This window comes from Atractosteus spatula, chromosome 8, assembly GCF_055471065.1.
Source record: "Atractosteus spatula isolate fAtrSpa1 chromosome 8, fAtrSpa1.hap1, whole genome shotgun sequence".
In the NCBI taxonomy this organism is placed as follows: Eukaryota; Metazoa; Chordata; class Actinopteri; order Semionotiformes; family Lepisosteidae; genus Atractosteus; species Atractosteus spatula.
Window position 1 is genome coordinate 43,389,241 of NC_142713.1, and position 20,273 is coordinate 43,409,513.

The 20,273-nt window shown below is 35.0% G+C and overlaps 2 protein-coding genes across 2 annotated transcripts in view; one reads left to right on the forward strand and one right to left on the reverse strand.

Moving 5' to 3' along the window:
- lamb1a (laminin, beta 1a) overlaps nucleotides 1-8,345 on the forward strand; it is a 31,067-nt gene extending 22,722 nt beyond the window's left edge. The window contains exons 24-33 of the mRNA XM_088923874.1: nucleotides 1,166-1,535; nucleotides 1,727-1,911; nucleotides 2,606-2,847; nucleotides 3,396-3,599; nucleotides 4,046-4,190; nucleotides 5,107-5,314; nucleotides 5,659-5,800; nucleotides 6,225-6,401; nucleotides 6,531-6,690; nucleotides 7,160-8,345. Of these exons, the coding sequence (XP_088780000.1) occupies nucleotides 1,166-1,535; nucleotides 1,727-1,911; nucleotides 2,606-2,847; nucleotides 3,396-3,599; nucleotides 4,046-4,190; nucleotides 5,107-5,314; nucleotides 5,659-5,800; nucleotides 6,225-6,401; nucleotides 6,531-6,690; nucleotides 7,160-7,296 (1,970 nt within the window). The 3' untranslated portion in view covers nucleotides 7,297-8,345. The remainder of the gene's footprint in view (nucleotides 1-1,165; nucleotides 1,536-1,726; nucleotides 1,912-2,605; nucleotides 2,848-3,395; nucleotides 3,600-4,045; nucleotides 4,191-5,106; nucleotides 5,315-5,658; nucleotides 5,801-6,224; nucleotides 6,402-6,530; nucleotides 6,691-7,159) is intronic.
- On the reverse strand, nucleotides 8,335-17,004 carry dld (deltaD). The gene is made up of 14 exons (XM_088923876.1): nucleotides 16,866-17,004; nucleotides 16,045-16,120; nucleotides 15,761-15,840; nucleotides 15,602-15,670; nucleotides 15,257-15,326; nucleotides 15,051-15,151; nucleotides 14,099-14,242; nucleotides 13,304-13,405; nucleotides 12,721-12,911; nucleotides 12,271-12,441; nucleotides 11,721-11,910; nucleotides 9,965-10,102; nucleotides 9,360-9,449; nucleotides 8,335-9,269 (listed from the first exon to the last, which is right to left on the reverse strand). The coding sequence occupies exons 1-14, from the start codon at nucleotides 16,902-16,904 to the stop codon at nucleotides 9,204-9,206; spliced, it is 1,527 nt and encodes a 508-aa protein (XP_088780002.1). The 5' UTR covers nucleotides 16,905-17,004; the 3' UTR covers nucleotides 8,335-9,203.
- Nucleotides 17,005-20,273: the final 3,269 nt, after the last annotated feature.

Below are 20,273 nucleotides of genomic sequence, written 5' to 3' on the forward strand. Positions count from 1 at the left end.
AAAAAAAACTTTAAATTGATAATGTTGTGAAAAGTTTGTTAGAGATCTACACCCAGCCTTTTACATTTTTAGTGACTGCTTTTCTTTTGTACTGCAAACAAAAATGTGAAGATAATTTATGGTGAATCTAGTAACATTTGGTTGAAGATGACCATGTTTGTCTAATGCTGAAACAGTGCATAGAGTAGCAGGAATGTTACAGCCCAGTGCCTTTATTTATAAAGGCTGAGAACAATGTTGAGAGCAACACTTTGTTCTTATGTCTTACTCCAAGAATGCACATGCACACACTCCATGAGAACAAAAGCTTTGAAGTCCGTAATTTCCTCTTGTCCAGTTTCCACCCACCCCTTCAGAAACATTTCACCCTGGGGTCAGGGTTTTAAAGTGAGTCTTTGTTGTTCTTTGGAGCCTTTTACTTGCTTAAGAGATGTGTAGTCAGTCCTGCTCCTGATAAAACACAATTGCTGTTTCTTGGAGATATAGTTACTTGATATAGTCATTACATTTTTTATTTTAAAAGGCCCTTGTGAATAACTAGCAATGTAGAGCAAGCAAATAAAACAATTGCGTTTCTTGAGACAGTGTTCTAGAAATTATAATTAACAGTAACCAAATTAATTTAATCAAAAATATAGCAATAGCAATTTTGTTATCTAATATGTGTTTTATCCATTCATTAGAAATTGTGTTTTAGTGAAAACAATATATTCATTCTAAGGTATTGTCTTTCAGGTCATTGCCTTTGTGGTCAATTTAAGTAATTTTCAGTGCAACGATAAATTAAGTACTGGTCTGAAATACCTCATTACAGCGTTATCACTACATAAAGGCTCTGACGGCAATGAAAGATAAAAGTTTGAGCCTCAGTCAGCAATGGAGAATTCCCAAGAATTCTTAATGTAATGGCCAACTTTTAACACATTGCTTCCAGAAATGCAGTGTTTTGAAGAAGTATAACCTCAAGATCATGGGCAAAAAATATATAAATACCAATTTAACAGTACAAACAATGAATGAGAACTTTGTCAATATTCAGATCTGGGTAAAGACCTAGCAAAAGAAAGCTTACTAGGTATAAAGGCCAGGTACTACATGCAGTTAGCAGGTACATTTACATTCTTCTGAAATTTTGTTTGCTTTATTTGTTTTCAACTGACTACAGCTTGCGACTGTGATGCCAGAGGTATCCAGACTTTTCAGTGCGACACAGCCACAGGACATTGTATCTGCAAGCAAGGCGTGTCAGGTCCCAGATGCAACGAGTGTGCCCGAGGGTACTCTGGTGTTTTCCCTGACTGTGTGCAGTGCCATCAGTGCTTTGATGTGTGGGACACTGTTATTAGAGACTTAACCAATAAAACACACAAACTGATACAGAGAGCTAACTCAGTTAAAGCAAGTGGAATAACTGGACCATACCAGGAGACAATTAATGCAGTGGAGCAAAGTGCTAATACCATCAAAGATATACTTGCTCAGAATCCAGCAGCCCAGCCACTAAGTGATCTTCAGGATCTCCTGGAAAATACAAAGTAAGTACTTACAACGTAACTTCAATAATCTATTTATTCTTGAATAGAATATTATATATATTTATGTTTTAACATTAATCGAATATTATATTAACCTTGAATTAAACTTAGTACAGACCATAATGCAAGTGAATATTGTCTTTCCCTTTTGATGCAGTAAATAATGGAGATTTGTTTTTTTTTTAAAACAGAAAAGTAATCATTGAAGTGACTGAGAAAATAAACAGCACAGAAGGGACACTTTCAGAAACATCAGCTGATAGGAACAGCACTAACTCCAAGTTAGATGCTCTTAAAGAAGATGCTCAGAATGTGGAGAAATCTGTGAAGGACCTGTTAGGTCAAGTGGAATTGATAAAAAATTCAGATGTTCGAGGTAGGTATTTTTTCTGAGTTTTTAAACAAATGTTTGGTAAGAGGTCAAATCCTAATCTAGCCCACTTATACCTAACCTACATAAAAAATGTCAAATTTCTTGGTTACTTTCACATGCATTTAGTTTTCACATCCCTTTCTCCACCCTATTTTAACCCTTGCAGCTGCTCCTGGGTTCATACCTATTTAGAGGCAGAGGGTGGGTTAGGGGTTTTCATGGAAGAGTAGTCTTTATTCTGATTGCTCCTTCACTGTCCTAATTAGGGTTTGATCAAACAGCTGAAAAGGGGGACATTGCATAACAATTACTGATGGTATCAACTAAAACTATTTTAAAAAAGAAAGCAATTTGAATGAGGGTTATATTAACATGCTTCTAACTGCAATTAATTTCATACAAAATATGTCAAAGCTACAATAAAAAAATAAATCTGATTATTAGCTCTGATGTCACAGTATAAAAATATTTGTAGAGCCCAAGAGCTGTAGAAGTGTGTTTAGAAAATGATCAAGAAAATAAAAGGACCATCCCGTATGATGTGCCTTACTAAATCTAAACATATTTTTTAGAAAACATGACAACTACTTTAAAAATGTGTTATTTTTCTTGACAAAAGTGATTACTGTGTTTTTTCTATTTCTACTATAATTTTTATAATTTGAATGTTTTTGTTTTTAATTTTTGATATCTAAAGGGGCATCAGACAGTGTCAGTAAGTATTTCCAGCAGTCTATGGATGCTGAAGCGAGGGTAAATGCATCCACCACTGACCCTGGCAACACTGTAGAACAATCATCTGCAATCCGCCAACAAGTGGAAGATAAGATGAATGAAACCAGACTTCAATTTGATGAAAACCAAGCAGAATATTCCAAAAGACTGGATGATCTTGCTGGTCAACTAGAATCCCTAGACCTTACTGAGCTCAGTGAAAAGGTATGAATTTCTTTGATAATCTTTTTCTGAATTTGATGTAACACCATTTTTTGTAAATTACTTTTATATTTAAAGCAAGGGGACATTCTGTCAGCCTCATCAATGCGGTCAGACTGCTGTTCTCTCAGCTAGGCCAAATATTCCAAATAACTTCTGATACTTTTGTCCCTCTCTCGTATTCATTAGGATCTTAAAAACTATTGAAGTAGGTCTTGTTGTGGGATTGCATAACAAATAGAACTATTTTGCTGTTGATGATCAACAGTATGTTTAGTTTACAGGTAATTTGTAATCTTAACACAGAGTGTAAAAATATACAGTATCTAGTCTAGACCTGCAGGTTATAAATTCCGTTTATGCATGAAGACTTATTGGTTTATCAAAGAAAAAATGATGGTCGTGGTATGTTATGTTTAATCATGATTTACTTCAGTGCATGTGGTTATTAAGCACGTTAAAGAGAAGCACTGACCATGCTCTTATTGCCCACCAAAGGAAAATGAAAGAAATGGCCTTGTTTCCTGAAATGGCTAATCTCTGTCCCCTAGACTTGTGGACGCTCCGAAGGCACTACTTGCTCTGAGTCACACTGCGGTGGATTAAGCTGCCAGGGTGAAGATGGCACCCGGAAGTGTGGAGGCGAGAACTGCGACGGCCTGGTGACTCTGGCAAATGATGCCTGGCAAAAAGCTAAAGACTTTGACAGTGAAATTCTTAATGCCCTGGAAGAAGTTGACAGGCTATCTAAGATGGTTGGTGTTGCAATGCATCTCATTATACTGTTTTAAAATGTATTTTTAAAGTGTGCATGGATCAGGAAACATACAGAGAGCTTTGGTAATAGAATACATATTACAATGTGTTTTCAAGATGTTGTTCATAGTCACAATGTTTCTTTGTGCTTATGGCATGTGATTTTTCCCTTTCACTGGTTTAAATTTACTTAGCGGATACAAAGACAAATTTAGCCAACATTGAAAACTAAACTGATGGTGTAGGAAATTCTTTAAAGTTACAAAAAATCTGCTTTTTAAATTTTAAATATAGCAATATAATGCATGAAATGAAAGTGTCCAGTTGAAAAAACCTTAAAGTATTTGAACTTTGTTTTTTAAAGCGGGGCATAAGACTGATATATTGTTTTGCCATCACAATATTTTTGGAAAAGTTGTTTTGGTATTTACCTTGTCATTATTAGGTATCTGAGGCTAAACTCAAGGCTGATGAAGCCAAGCTCAATGCTCAGGAGGTTCTTCAGAAAACCAACCAAACCAAGCAGAAAGTGGATCAAAGCAACGAAGATCTTCGTAAACTTATCAAGCAGATACGAGAGTTCTTAATGCGTAAGGACTGTTTGTATGTCATATTAACACATCTAAAAATATTAAAGAATAAGAAAAGGAATTTTTCACCTTTTCTTTATAATAGCTCTTTATTTACCAACGTATTCAGCTGACACCACATTTTCAATTCCAGTGATGTCCTTGTCAAAAATACTCTGTTGTGTCACAGATGACAAAGCAGTGGAAGAAAAAATACAAATAAATAAAATATTTTTTAAGAATAAATATGAGAATAAGAATAGTAACGAGTGCTTTTCAGGAAACTACAATATACAACAGAAGTATGCAACAGAAGAAAAAAGAAGAAATTTGATTAAATTAAAACTACATTATGCGTTGAAATCTTTAGTGAACGGATTGGTCTTTAAGCACTGTCACGGATTTGAACAGTCACTTTTTTCTTGATATAAATCTTTTAAAAAATGGGGAACCAGACCATTCAGTGCCTTATTCATATTTAGGACATGGACTTTTTATTAAATTTACTGAGCATTAATTAAAATTACAGAAAACAGGAGTTATACACTGATGTAGTTACCTGAGCAAGGCTATGCAGAAAGAAGAAAGTTATGCTTGCGATGTTCATGTTAATGCATGTCGAATGGTAGCCGAAGATTAGGTAAAACCAACGTTTCTGACTTCCATCAAAGGATTTACTGTCGGCAACACTGAACATACAAACACTGGGAAAAAAAACTATTGGGAATCTGAATTTAACCTCAGTCTTGTCACATTTTACCTTAAGAAACATATTATATCTGCAACTCAGATAAACGTTTAACTTGTAAAGTGCAGAAACAGCAGCATTAGTGTTTTAGTCTGAAAAAAAATCTGATAATTTCTGTAAATGCAATATTGTCACACTAAACCAATTTCAATAATTTCATTAGCATTGTTCCTTTTTCTTGCATTACAGAGGATGGTGCTGATCTTGAAAGCATTGAGGCTGTTGCTAATGAAGTGTTAGAAATGCAGATGCCCACCACACCTGCACAGCTCCAGAATTTGACAGATGAAATTCGTGAGCGAGTGGGGAGCTTGTCTGATGTAGAGGCCATTCTAAACCAAAGTTCAGCAGACATTCATCGAGCAGAAACACTGCTTGATGAAGCTAAGAAGGCCGGGTGAGTGACTAGTCTGCAGTGGTGGACTGAGAAGGAGACATTCTTTACTTCAGTCATTTTTTTGCTGAGCTTATGTTGAGTAGCAATAGTCTGGGGGTAATACAGGATCTTGTTCAAAAAGGGCATCATTTAACTATTCAAATGCTTTTAACAATAGATCATTAATTACAATCTTGTATTAAAAGTTCATTCTGGAGTTTGTAATGCAGATAATAGTATCCTGAATTGGTCTCTCTTTGTGCTAGACAGTGTTCCACAGCACAGTATCTTCCTGTGTGGCGTACTGAAACTAGCAAATTCCTTGCATTTTTCTGCACAATACATTTGAATTATCTTTGTTACAGTAAGGAGGCCACAGACATCAAGAACACTGCAGACAGGGTGAAAAAAGCCCTGGAGGAGGCAGAAAAAGCCCAAACTGCTGTAGCAGAAGCCATCGAACAAGCTGGCAAAGACATTCAGGGGACCAATGACTTCTTGACCTCTGTGAGTCACCAGTCTGCACTGCAGGGAGCTCTTGAAGTGGGTGGGGAATATTGCATGAAAAGAGTCTATGTGAGGCTTGGCTGCCTTCTAGCATAAATGTTCTATTCAATGGTCTTGGTATTTAGCTTAAAAAAAAAAACTGTGTGAAACAGACTGTTAAGAACAAAGTAAAAATGCAAAGAAGTTATCCTCCATTACAATTACTGGAAAGCATTAAAACATGTCTGTAGGTCTAACATAATCAACAAAAAGTAGTATATCATTAAGTACAGATCCAGCTAAAATATTTAAGAATTCTTAAAAACTTTTCCTAATATGGCTTTGGTGATACATGTTTCTTGCACAGACTATAAGTATTTTCTAAACGTTAACTGAATTTAGTGGGAGAGGTTTTAAATTGTAATTGGAATTTGTTTTGCCTCAGGTGGAGTCTGAAACTGCAAACTCAGAATTCAAATTGAACAATGCAACCCAGAGATTACTTCAGCTGGAAAAAGACATTGATGACCTAAAACAAAAAGCAGTCACAAACATTGCTACTGCGGATGAAATTGAGAAATCAACAGATAAAATACAAGAGGATGCCAATGAAGCCAAAAAGGTATAGGTAGTTTTGAAAAGTATTCAAAATTCTATAAATGTTCATTTTATTATTTTTACAGTTGATTTTTTTTCTTTCATAATCCCTTTAGTGTTTTTTGATGTGATACCAAAATTTTGATTTTTACAGGAACTAGATAATGAACTGAAGAATAAATACAACGATGTAGAAGATTTGATTGTTAAAAAGACTGAAGGTGTGGCAGATGCAAGGAAGAGGGCAGAAGAGCTTCAAAATGAAGCCAAGGGACTGTTGTCACACGCAAGCACGAAACTTCAGCTTCTAAAAGGTAAAACATCAAACTTTATTAGGGGTGGAGAATGGACAACTGATGGCAAACACGCAGCATTCATACCAAGTATATTAGATAAAACGGCACTTGCCAAACATTTTATACTGAGTGCTTGTGTAGAGCAAAGAACCTGATCTTTGTATTAATGTTAACAGTAAAGATAACTGTAGAATGTGTTCTATCTTTCCAATATATGCAGTTAGTCAAATCGAATTTAGGAAGACTGCTTACTTTTGTAATTCTTTTGTATTGAAATCAGGGTTTCTTAATAAAATTTTAATTTTAAAACTCACTGCTAACTTTTTAGTGTTATAGGTCAGCTTCCCACCTTTGTGTTTATTAGCATATTTGAAGATATGAAAATGTGAAGAAGGATTGCTCCACTGAAAATATTCATATACAGTAAAAAAAAGCAAATTTTACATTTGCAAAGCACATTTTTAAAGAGCTTTTTTCCCCCCTTCAGATTTAGAGAAATCTTATGAAGACAATCAAAGAACCTTAGAAGAGAAAGCAAATCAGCTTGTAGACCTGGAGAAGGCAGTGCGGGATCTTTTGCAAGAAATCAGCCAGAAGGTTACAGTTTACAGCACATGCTTGTAAAACTTAAAAAAAACCTACAAATTTTTATCTATGCAACTGTGTCTGGATGTGTTCTTCTCGCCTAATGAATTTGTAAACCTATTTTAAGTCTCATCATTTTATATAGTAAAGTTTTTGTTGAAAAACTTTTTTTACCTGTTTCTCATAAAGAAAAATGTTAAAATGGTTAAAATTATGATCAGGTTTACAGTAAAATAATTAACCAAATTAAAAAAAAACAGAACCCACAAGCAGTCACTATAAAGATGGACCGAAGTTTGAAACTACATGGCAATACTGGTTTTCTGTGTAAACATACATTCCATATTTAAAAATATTTTAAAATGTGGTAATTTTCTGCTTTTGGAACATTAAGTTTGTTTAAAACAATGCAGTTATAAAACTGAAATTTTAAGAACTCGAAAGGATGCATATTCTTTGTAAGAAATGTCACAATATGACATACTTTCGATAATATACTATCAAAGTAGTACTTCACTGGATGTACTGTACTTGTTGAAATGAATCATGAAATCATTACTTTCCTAGACTAACCCGCTCTGAAACATCTAACTGAAAAAAGTTTTCATGTCTAACTTAAATTTAAAAGATATCTATAACATTCAATCACCTGTCATTATGTAAATCTCTATTTCTATGGTTAATTCTACAGTTATATTAAACTATATGCAATATAGTTTATATATACATAAAATTATTTTTGCTGTATGACTTAAAATGGCCATACAGACCGTGCTTTGGTATCTTCAGATCTCTACCAGATTAAGAGTTTTTGCAATTACAATTTTAATGTGTTTTCTGGATTTTTTACTTATTTTTTGCTGTTAACCTAAAATGTAGGGGCTTTCAGGTCTATTCCTAGGTAGCAGAATGAGAGTAGATAATATCCAGCTATGCATTCTGATTTTTACTAAATAAATAGCATTCTTTTGTGTACCTGCAAGCAAAAGCTTTAGTATGTTATGCACATTTTTCTAAAGTTCAGTCTTATATTGTGGCTATTACCCAAACCGATGAATAGGCTTTATTAAATTCAACTTCAATGAAAAGGTTTGTTTATTTGGTACACCAAAACAGTTATTCTTATATTTATTGTCCTGTTTTCCCCTTAAATAAGCAGAGGTTTGCATTTTGGACTTCATTACAATAAAAGTCCTGTACCATACAAACACCAAGTTTACATGTATTGACAGTTTTATCTTTTAAAACAGTAAAATTAACAAAATTTACAGAATGCTTAAAATGGTATGATTTTAATCGAGTGAAACTGCAAACAATTTAAGTGAGCCTACTGATGTGAATCAGAGGATTGTTAACAAGAATTAGTATTTGACAGCAGATTAATTTCAAGTAATTTTATAAATTTTCAGTGATTCTTGTTGAGGAGGGGCTAAAGTATTTCACTCGCATACTGTAATTTACCGTATTAAAGGTCTACCCTTTTACATTTCTAAAATACATTTCAGCACATTGCAGACAAGATGTGCATTATATCTGGAATGTGCAGTATATCAAAAATGGGATATATTTAATGTGTAGGAGTGGTTTTTTTCAGGACATTGTACAACAGAATAGGTTAGCAATAAGCAAGGGCACATTTTAAGTCACCTTAAATAGTATTACTCAGTAGTGTGCATAATGCTCAGACTAAGTGCACATGGTATGCACTAAAAGCTGAAAAGTACGGTACACGGTCAGAACTGATAACTGTTACTAATATTCTAAAACGGTTCCAGGTTCATAGCCCAACCCCCCTGTATTAAGAGTATGCTGTAAATGACAGATTCATTGTGGTACAGATTACACCTTAACTCTCCAAAATCCTTTTAATCCAGAGGACCAGTACACATGAAGTGCCAGTGAACAGTTCAGAATGCATTTGCGTTTTGTGCAAATGATGCTTCAACTTAGAAGTTAATGGCTTTTCCAAAAGAGGCTGCCAAATTTGCTTCTCTGAAGGCTTCTGAGACAGTCTGAAATAGGGAAGATAAACAGAATAAGTAAAAAATATATATTTATATTGAACAATGTTAATACCAAGAAAACATTTCTTCCAGACTTACTGGATGAGCATGGCACACTCTGGCCACATCTTCACAAGATGCTCCATATTCCATTGCTAGAGTAGCTTCGTTGATCATTTCTCCTGCACCCTAAACAAAATAAATGAAAAAATGCTTTGTCATTAAGTGTAATTATTAATTACAATATTTTCATTAATTGGTTATAAAGTTAACTATTCATAAACAAGGTCATTGTAATCTAGTTTTTTTATATCAATCCTTATTACATTTCTTAATAAATTTAACATTTAACGATCAGTCAGTACATTAGATTGTACACGCCATATATATATAAACAATGCATGTAAAGCTTAACTTCACTTAGCACTCTAAAATAAAATATAATGGCATTTGCTCAAAACAGCAAAGAGTGACATTTCTGATGAAGGCTAGGTCAGGTGTCTGATTTACATACATGCATGTTCAGAACATGTTTTGGGTGGTTTTCATGCCCGAACATAATCTCTAGTTTTAGAAGAGCATAATCATCTATGCCTTAATTTTACAAATCTACCCCACACATTCCAATAGAAAGGTGCAGTTCAGTATATGAATTACTAGAGTATAACCTAGTAACCTATAGTAGTAAACTGCGTTTAACTTACCGATCCCAGAATGTGTGCTCCCAACATCCTGTCAGTATCTTTGTGACTCAAGATCTTTACCAAACCATCTGTATCAGCATTCGTTTTTGCCCGGCTATTTGCAGCAAATGGAAACTTTCCCACTTTATATGGGACACCCTATAAGACAGAGGTTCCAATTACTACAGAGAACCAGGTCTAGCATTAAACTCCCCCTTAGAGCCCCCTTTAAACTGCTATGATGTTACCACTGGATTGCAGCAATAAACCTTCTGTTAATGGCATTCAGCCTGAAAAGAGATTGATGATACTGCTCCTGAAATATATGGATAAGCTGCCATCGTGTGGTTAAACTTAGTTACTACAAGGAAATGTACTTCCCCAAATTTACCAAAGTACAACTAGTAGAAAACCTGCCCCACTTCAATAAGAAAACTCCATAACTACTAAATGTAACTTAAAAAATTCTTAAACTTGCATTCATCTTTTTATTCTGTACACATAATACATTAAAGACACCTTTTTGTATTTTATATTGCCCAGGCTTTGCTTTCACTGTTGCAGTAAAAACAAAGTAATTTATAATGGTATAAATTACTGAGCACCAAAAGAAACACTTATATTTTTGCACATATAATTGTAGACAAAGCATGTGTAATCTGATTGGCATCTGATTTTGGCATCATTTTGATTGATCATTACTGTAATTTACTTGCATTTCCTGGTTACACATGAACTAAATCACCTCATTGGTGAGAAAGTTTATTGTGAAGAGGTGTTATTACCTAACCTGTTGAGTGTGAAGGCTGGTGAAAATGAAAACCAAAAAGGAAACAATATGTTCTGTTTATCAAGAGAATCTTTTGTGACACTGGTAGGTGGGAGGCTGTACTAAGTGAACTGTCACTTGTCATGTGAACATCTAATCCAGACATATCTGAACCTCACTTGCTGTCCTTCCTGCAGGCTCACATGTCAACTTCCCTGTTGAACAATGCACATCCTCATGCTAGTCATGCAACAGTTCCTGTTTGGAAGACTTGAGCCCCACTGAACATTTGTGGGACACCTTCAGGAATTTAGGGCTCAGAGACTAGTCAACAGACCTATACTTTCCAGGCTTTAGCAGAGAAATAGGACAGAACCCCACAAAACAACAATGGCAACCTGATGCAAAGCATGCATCACAGATGTACTGTATATCTCAAAGTGATTCCAACTGTGGCAATAAAACACAAACAGCCCATGACTTTCACAGCAAACCACCTGTAGATAACATGTTATTCAACATACTGAACAGACGTAAGAAAGGTAAATTCATTAAAATGTCAATGCATCTGCTGCACGAAAGACTGATTTTCCTGAGAGCTTTGTGAAATTGCTGCAATCACAAATGCTATTTTTTAATGCTGTGTAAAATAAAGTCCTACTGTAGGTACTGATCTCAATGTTCGAATGCAGGCTATGGAAAGTACACTGAATCCGCTCCGTCCACCACTGAAGTGGTAATAATTCAAATGAGCCACCGGCAGCAGGCTACTACTCCCAACCAACTCACACCTCCTACAGTCTGGTTCCAAGTTTAAAATCATCAATGGTCCCTCAGGTATTGAATTTCAAGACATAACTCACATAGTGATACATCAAACTGAAAATGAAGACAGCTTTCAAACAATATTAATGAAAAAACTGTAGAAGCATAGAGGAGTAAGTTTCCCTTAATTGGACTCGTCTACTCAAGCGGGGGAAAAAAAAACATTCACCCACATAAACCAACCTCCTCTTTGAGCTGCTCCTCAGATTTTCCTACCCAGGCAACCTCTGGGTGAGTGTAAATGACAGATGGCACACAGTTGTAGTCAATGTGAACAGCTCCCCCAGCCATTCCCTCCACACAGATGATGCCTTCATCCTCAGCTTTATGAGCAAGCATGGGTCCAGCTACTACATCTCCAATGGCATATATGCTGTGAAGAAAAATATCATCAGAAAATGAACGGCATGAATGGCAATCATGTGTAGAACATATATGAAGCAAGCCTTGTGATAACTGAATTTGTTAAGAGTGAACCATTTTGTCTGACAAAAAGTGATGCGACTTTACATCTATTTCCACAACGTTAAATGTATCAACTCTGCATAATGATAATTAGGCTGAAATATTAACAAATGCACCAAAGAATGTTCAGTCAAAGACAATTTAGATGTTTTACCTCACATTCCCCAGACAGTTTTAAACAATCATGCTATTATACCCATTTCTGTAAAAGCACTGAAGAGACCAAGGGTCAGAGACAGGACTGGAAGAAAGGGATAAATGTATATACCTTGGAACCTTTGTTTGGAATCTGTTGTTGATTGGGATTCTGCCCCGGTTGTCCAGCTCAATTCCAACATTCTCCAAGCCGAGATTCTGTGTATAAGGACGGCGACCAATACAGACCAGCAAAACGTCACAAGTGAGGACTTCATTCTTTCCACCTGCAGCTGCTTCAACTCTAATCAATGTAGTAAGGAAGAAAACAGGAAATAAACGCTTAACTTTACAAAGCAAAATCATTTGAACATCTGCCTAAATGTTTATGCATCTGTATTACTTCTTACATGCCAAAGGTATTTTTCTATGTTGGACTTACTACACCATAATTCTTTTTTCCCCACTTTGTTGTTTATATTTAAGTTATACTTATCCTCTTAGTATGCACAGTGATTATTTTATAATTCAATGCATAATCCTGAATCCAAGGTAATTTATTAAATTGAAGTAACCCACTTACGACACATCGATCTGTCCATCTGCTCTCCTTGAGGCTGAAGTGACCTTTGTCCCCAGTTTAAATTTAAGGCCTTGTTTCTGAAGAATGCGTTGAAAGTTCTTAGAGATTTCCATGTCGATGCCTATTCCACCAACATGGCCCAAGAACTCAACAGCTGTCACCTGTGAGCCCAGCCGCTGCCACACTGAACCCTGCAGGAAACACACACTTAGATTCTCCATTGCAAGGAGCTGTACCATGATCTACTGTGTCAAATATTATCTGAAGCAGTACAGAAATACACGAGAGAAAGTAAAATTCACAATTGTATTCTGAAACTTGCAATGACTGAAAGGAGATGGACATCAGTGAATGAGATGCAATGTCAGTGATAACATTAGAAAACTAATTTTAAAATTAAAGAACACTGGAAGTAGAGATGATCCAATATTAATCTATGATAAAAAATGACATTTTCATTACTCCAACAATCTTTTTTAATAGTTTTAGGTTCTAATTATTAGGTTTCAGGTAGGATGACAACATTACTCATTTTTAAATATTCATATGCAGTGACCTTTAAAAAAAAAATCAGTAAGCTCACCAGTTCTACACCAATAACTCCAGCACCAATCACAATTAGCGTTTCAGGCACTTTCTTCAAAGACAGGGCACCAGTTGAAGAGACAATAGTTTCTTCATCAATCTGCAGCAAGATGACAAAACAATACATTAAGAAGCACGTTTCTATAAATCACCTGGAAAAAAAGTGTCTGACAAATCAACATACCTAAGACTTTAACACAATACTAAAGATACATGAAGAAAATTAAAGCATGGGAACAACCTGTCAATAAAGAAGAGCAGCCCTGTGTAACAGTTGTGCCCCATAAGTCCCTTCTACTCAATATATAGATCACAATTATATTGACAAATGTTCATATCAAGCCACTTTCAGGAAGATTTTAGAAAGGAAAGCTCTTTACACAGTGTATTCACATAGGTTGCTAGACTTTAACTCTCAGATGGCTTCCATTACAACAATGTTACCATGTTCACTGTTACCATGATCACAATGATCTCAAAAGAAACACGTTTCATGGGTTGTATCCCATTAGTCTAAGGACAAGACTTTTCAAATAGATCTTTAAATAAAATGAAATTAAGAAAATAATAAGATGTGCATATTAACATGAATAACCCATCTTCTAAAATTCATAATAACAATAATAATAGAGGATTTTTTACATGTCCATAATCATTAAATTATGCTTAGAAAACAGAAGTAATAAAAAGTCTAGGAACCAGGAACCATAAAGTTTATTTCATGTATAGCCAAAACTGTTTAATTTCAAGACTGGAAACAGTAAAACAAACTTAAAATGAGAAAACATAATACCTCAATTCCAGGGAAAGGTGTGACCTCGGAGCCAGTTGCTATCAAGATGTTCTTGGTGTTGATAACTTGTTCACTGCCATCACTGACTGTAGCTGTAACCTGGTTCTTGCCTGTGATCTTGCCAAATCCATTCACTTGTGTGACCTTTATTAAAATTGTGTTTAAAAGTTTATTTAATGTCACACCAAATGCAACTGCAGAAGAAATCCTGTGCAATGAAACCTTATGGTAAACCAAATTTATATTATCATTACATTCCTACATACAACAGAAGATGCATATCTTAATCCTGTCATGTCAACACCAAAGGGGTACAGAATAGCCGTAATTAAGTTGCACTTTGGAGGTAAAGTAATATTTTTAATAGCAGGCTAATTTTTATATTTACAAATTTAAATTTAAAAGTAGGCAAAGCTCTACACAGCAAGAGTAAGAAGCTAGCATAATTTATGTTTAATCAATAGTCTTGACACACATTAGTAGTGTAGTACATTAGGACTGTAGTAGTAACATTTAATGACATAACACAGAGACAAAAACATGCACCATCCCTGTTTGGACTACAGCATAAAACTGCTTTTTTAACTCAATGGAATCTGTATTTTGAATTCACAGGAAAAGGATCTCACTTTCACTCAGTTTATAGAATGAAAGTATCCATTCACACTGTGAAATTCTCCCTCAGGCATTATTTTATGTATGCTATTCAAACAGGATGATGAACAGCGACAGTGCAACTTTCAGTCTGGCAAAGAATGCTGGAACTGCAGAACTGAACATATACAATGATATAAGACACTGATTTTTAAAGACTCATTTACAAGTTTACAAAGAAATGCTCTTCATGTACCTAAAGAAAATATTTATTTAAAATATTAAACTACAGTGCACATTAAAATTTGTGCTAGTAAAGGCATTTTAAAAAACACCTGGCTGTTTCAATACTACTGACCTTATTCTGTTTAAACAGATGAGCAATGCCACCTGTTAAAGATTTGACAGCTCCACTCTTTTGTTCCATCATTTTCTCCAGATTGAGCTGGATTCCTGTTACTATATAAAGAAAAAAAAGACATTTAATCACCAATATTACCCGAGGAAGTAAGGTCTTTAAGGTTAAACGACAAAACAACAGCAATAAATAAATGCTTCACTTACTATCAATGCCTCTGTTTGCAAAATCTTTTCCATGTGCCATGTGGTACAGATAAGAGTTGTTTAGCAAAGCCTGAAAAGAATTTTAGAAAATCGACAAAACTCAATGTTTCTTGTCTCTCAAGCCAATAAATGTAATTCCAAATCTTACACTGTAGAAATGTAAAAGCCTCAAACTGTATCAAAATAGTTCAAGTTGTACACAACATTCCATTCTATACAAGCAGAACAACTCTATAAGCTACAGCTTTATTCTGCAGTAGTCAATAGGTTATTTGTATTACTCAATTTGTCAACACATCCTGCAAGTAAGAACAACTAAAACACATATCCAACACTTAATTTTACCTTTGAAGGGATACAGCCAACATTTAAACATGTTCCTCCAAGAGTTTCATTCTTCTCCACACATACTGTCTAGAAAAAGAAAATGTTCAAAAATAAAGAACTTGCAGATGAAACCGTTTTAAAACACATGAAAATTGTTTAAAAATGTTTTCTCCTTACCTTAAAACCAAGTTGTGCTGCTTTAATAGCAGCCACATATCCTCCAGGTCCTGATCCAATTACAGTGACATCAGCATCAACTAGACAGGAAAAGACACAAAAACCCTTTTAAACTACTATAATTTTCTTGAATATCTGTGAAAACAGATGATCATCAAAAAAGCAGAAACATTTTAGTAAATGTTTTAGGTGATCACTCTAATGATTTCTTATTCAGTGTCGTACATCTCTACTATATGTGTTCCCATAAATATACAGTATAAAACAACATCACCGAGACTTACTTTGTGCTTTATCAGTATATGTTCTCAGGGACAAAGCTGTGATCCCTTGGAGTCTACTTGGGAGATGGTGGGCACGCTGAAATATGAAGACAAAGTATTAGCTTAAATATACAAGTTTTATATTGCCTATAATTATCGATTTTGCTTTGTAAAGCTCAACAAATCCTAATGAAAAACATTACATTAACCTAATAGTAGGCCAGTATTTATTACTTCAGGTGGGTAGCTGCGTCAGCATGCCTAGGCTGCAAAGGAACAAGTAATAGGTTCATTCCATGCTGAAAAGAGACACAACGTTTCGGCTTGCGAGTCTTCTTCGGGTAACACCCGTTGTGATTCTTTTCTTCTCTTTTCAGCATGGAATAAACCTTTACCTGTTCCTTTACTTACACACTAGCCTATAACCCTAACCTTCTTATGAAGAAAACCTACCTTCACCCGTTTTCATAATTCATCTCTGTTCTCATGGAAATAAAACCTATTTCCATTTATGACCCTGATTTATGACTGCAAGAGTGCTATTCCTAGTTTAAAAGTAATTTGCATAATTTCAAAAACGTATATCAGATTTTCTCACCTGAAAACTAGTATTTAAAAAAGAAATAATATCAATATGGATAACGACTTACTGAAACTCATTCAAATTTAAAAATATGATGATGTACTAACGCCATAAGTGACGAAATTGTCAGTAATACCTACTACTAGGCCTGTATACTGCAGTTTTAACAAATAAAATATCAAATCATTACAAAGGCTCAAAACTTCAGTAACGATTCAGAATCAAAACAACCATTTCTTAGTTAATACAACTCTTTTACCTTTGCTAAAGTGCGATATAACCGATTCCAACTCTGCATTTTCACTGTACGTCCCTTCCCTTCTGGGTAACCTACAGCAAGACTGAAAAGCCAAGGACTCCCTGTTCTGCGCTTGCGCACTGGATTCGTAGAAGGGTGGATTTTCCTGTCGCCTCCATATGACGTTGAGAAAAACCGATTGGTTTCGGCGTTCTAGTTCTACCTAATAAAATACAGACGTTTTTCTCTGTAGGGAAAGAAGGTGCAGCATTCTAATGCCTTATTTTAACGTGCGAGTACGATTCAGAAAGATTAATTTTTTAGACTTCTTTCTTAAAAATGAAAATTAAAGTGAATTAAGATGTTTTAAAAATGATCAGTTAGGACTTCTATGAATATGTCCTAAATTTCTATATAGTTACGATACAGTCAACGTTTTAGTAAAACTGTAAAAAAATATTTTGTGTTACTCTCTGAATAAGCATAACTTATAAACTTTGTATCTGGGATAATGAAAAGAAATACAAAATCTTTCTCGTCGAAAAAAATGAGGTGCTACTGATACGGTAGCTTCTTCCAATGGGAACTTTTTCAGTCACGCAAGTTTGTATTCCCCGTCATAATAAATATTGTATTGTTGCCATACATTTTCCCATCAAAATGCAATAAAATCTGAATTGCGTCTGTCTTCATAATGCCATCTTTTCAATTTTACTGTGTTGCAGAAGATTGTCTTTTCAGTTGAACAATGGGATACACTTGATTCAAAGTTCCAGGGCCTTTTGTTTGATTATGATTCTATGTGGAGTTTGTATGTTCTCATCATATTTGAAGGAGTTCTCCCCAGGTTTTTTTTTTAATGGTCCTAAACCATGCCTGGAGAGGTATTTCTAGATTATCCCCATATGCATGTGTGTCCCACCTTGCATCCTGTGTGGATATTACAGTGAACGAACTGGTGGAAAGGCTTCTTTGTGGAATCAAAGACTACTGGACTCTGCTGTCCAGGAATTGCTTTTCTAACTTCAGTTGACAGCCCATGACTGCATGAAATTGAGGAGTTGTGAATCTAGAGTGAGTCTCATCACTATGTTCTGGTTCAGCTCTGAGGTATTCTTGTGTTCTCAATTTACATTAGAGTGCTTCCATGCTGTTTGCCGGAGAGTCACTATTTGAATTATCCTTTGAATCCCACGAGGGAGAAAAGCAGCACTTGGGGGCCCAATTGGTGAGGAAGAGTCTGCATGATCTGTTTGCTTTTGGGGAATGTAGTCACACCTGAAGAAGGCTCCACGGCCGAAACGTTGTGTTCTCTTTTTTCTTTTTTTCAGCATGGAATAAACCTATTACTTGTTCCTTTGCAGCCTACGCATGCTGACGCAGCTACCCACCTGAACTACTCTCTTGTTCATACCAGCTGTAGCATTACACTCATCTGTCAAGAATGTATGGGTGGGAGATTTGTCTGCTCATAAATAAGCAGTAAAAGAATTTAGCAACTACAGTGTGGAGCTGGGGCTCATCAGTATAGAGTGTCCATGCCCTGACTGTGTTTACTAAAGTTAATCAAAAACTTTATAAAGTTTATTTATATGAATACTTAAAATTAGTCAAAAAAGATTAAATTATTTTCACAAATCATTCAATCATTTCAAGATTTCTTAATGCAAACCTTCATGTTATCATTGCATACATTTTCAGATTTATATCTGCAGTATAAACATAGGAGGCACTCAGGAAAACTTCATATGGGTTATGGGATTGGTATTCCACTCTGCCATTTAGGCCAGCTTTGCTCAAATTGCAGGAATGGTCTAATCTAGGCAGTGTCTGAGTATCTGAATAGTACAGTACGTTGCATCTTCTATTTCTTGATGATTGATGATTGAGTAGAGTATCCTACACTATTGTGTATGTATATTTTTGTATAGTATTCCTGATCTGTGCTTTTCAATAATTTACAATGACCTGTTTTGAAAGCTCCTACAGTATGTGTTCGTGTTTGAATTTTTGCTTGAAATGAGCTATCTGACCACAGAGCCTTAGAGAGACTGGTGTTGTTATTCTGAAATCATAAAAACATTTAATAAAGGCACTTCATAAAACACTTCATAAAACATTTGTGCTTGAGTGAAGTGCCCTGAACAATAACGTGGTGTTGCAATGTTGTATTTTTTATTTAAGCATCTTATTGCACAGATGGAGGCCAATCGAGTAATTGTTGGCTCATTAAAGTTATTGAGTGCACTTAAATTAATTAAGGTTTGCCTCAGCATGGGGTTTCAATACTTATGCAATAAGACTTTTCAATTATTTTCATATTAATTATCAATTTATTTCCTTCTTTTTGCTTTGAATGTGTGGAGTAGTTGTGTATATAACAAATATTAATTACTACAGTATTTTAGTGTCATAACTGTGAGCTTTAATGAAAGAAAATTCAAAAGCTGTGCAAAGAAAATGTGCAAGGGTCTGGATTCTTTCATAAGGACTGTAATATTTGACAGCAAGGAAAAAAATCTGAGTATTGAGCATAGAAATAATTTTTGGTGACACTGTAAAATTACATTTTTATTGTAATTTGGTGCTATTATTTATGCTAACAAAGTAAGTCTGTGTAACCACCTAAGAACATATTTTTCTAAAAATCCATATTTACAGTTATACAATAGTTTTCTACACAAAATAGCCCTACCCAATAAAACAAACTGAGAATTTGCTGCTTTAAAACTATGGACACATTTGATTTACCCTAGTTACTGATATTCAGTAGCTTCCATGTATTCTACAGAAATACAGTATATTGACTTCACATGTGAGCAATGAAAGTTAGAGCAATGGCATTATAATTAGAAGAATAAAGAATAGTAGAGGATCTTTAAATCTGAAAGTTTTACCCTTTGTGTTCCTGTTGTGACAGCAACATTCCCACCTCGTAGGTGGATCTCTAAAGCTAAGCAAGACTGGGCCTGATTAGTATTGGTATGAGAGACCTCTAAGCAGACCATGCTGATACTGTAATGATGTTAGTTATACAGTAGGTGGCACTTTCTCCTCTGGTACAGAATGTCCAAACAAATGTCCCATTATGGTCATAGTGGGCCCTGCTCTAGAAAGAGCTGTCTTTAAAATGAAACACTAAACTGAAATCTTGGTCATTAAAGATCTTTTAGTGTGGTTTGTAACAGGAATATTGTCAATTTGGTCTTCCTTAAAGTTAACTTTATTAAACTGGTGAAGTAGCTACTTGTTCCTTCACCTGATCTGTTGTGAAATCTAACCTAACACAGGTTACCGCCACACTTCAGTGGTGGATATAATGTGTCCCCTCCTATGTGTGAATTGCTTTACACAAATGCTAGTAATTATTTTTAGTTTACACACATATACTAAAGTAATGTTTTAGAGATAAGGTTATTTTTCTTTAAT

Bases quoted from the DNA above. Each gene is read 5' to 3' on its own strand.
- dld (XM_088923876.1), bottom strand. From the start codon at position 16,904: ATGCAGAGTTGGAATCGGTTATATCGCACTTTAGCAAAG. The intron at 15,327-15,601 runs GTAAAATTAAGT...AATTCTTTTCAG, and splicing joins TTGGCTGTATCCCTTCAAAG to GCTTTGCTAAACAACTCTTA. The intron at 9,270-9,359 runs GTAAGTCTGGAA...TCCCTATTTCAG, and splicing joins GAGTGTGCCATGCTCATCCA to ACTGTCTCAGAAGCCTTCAG.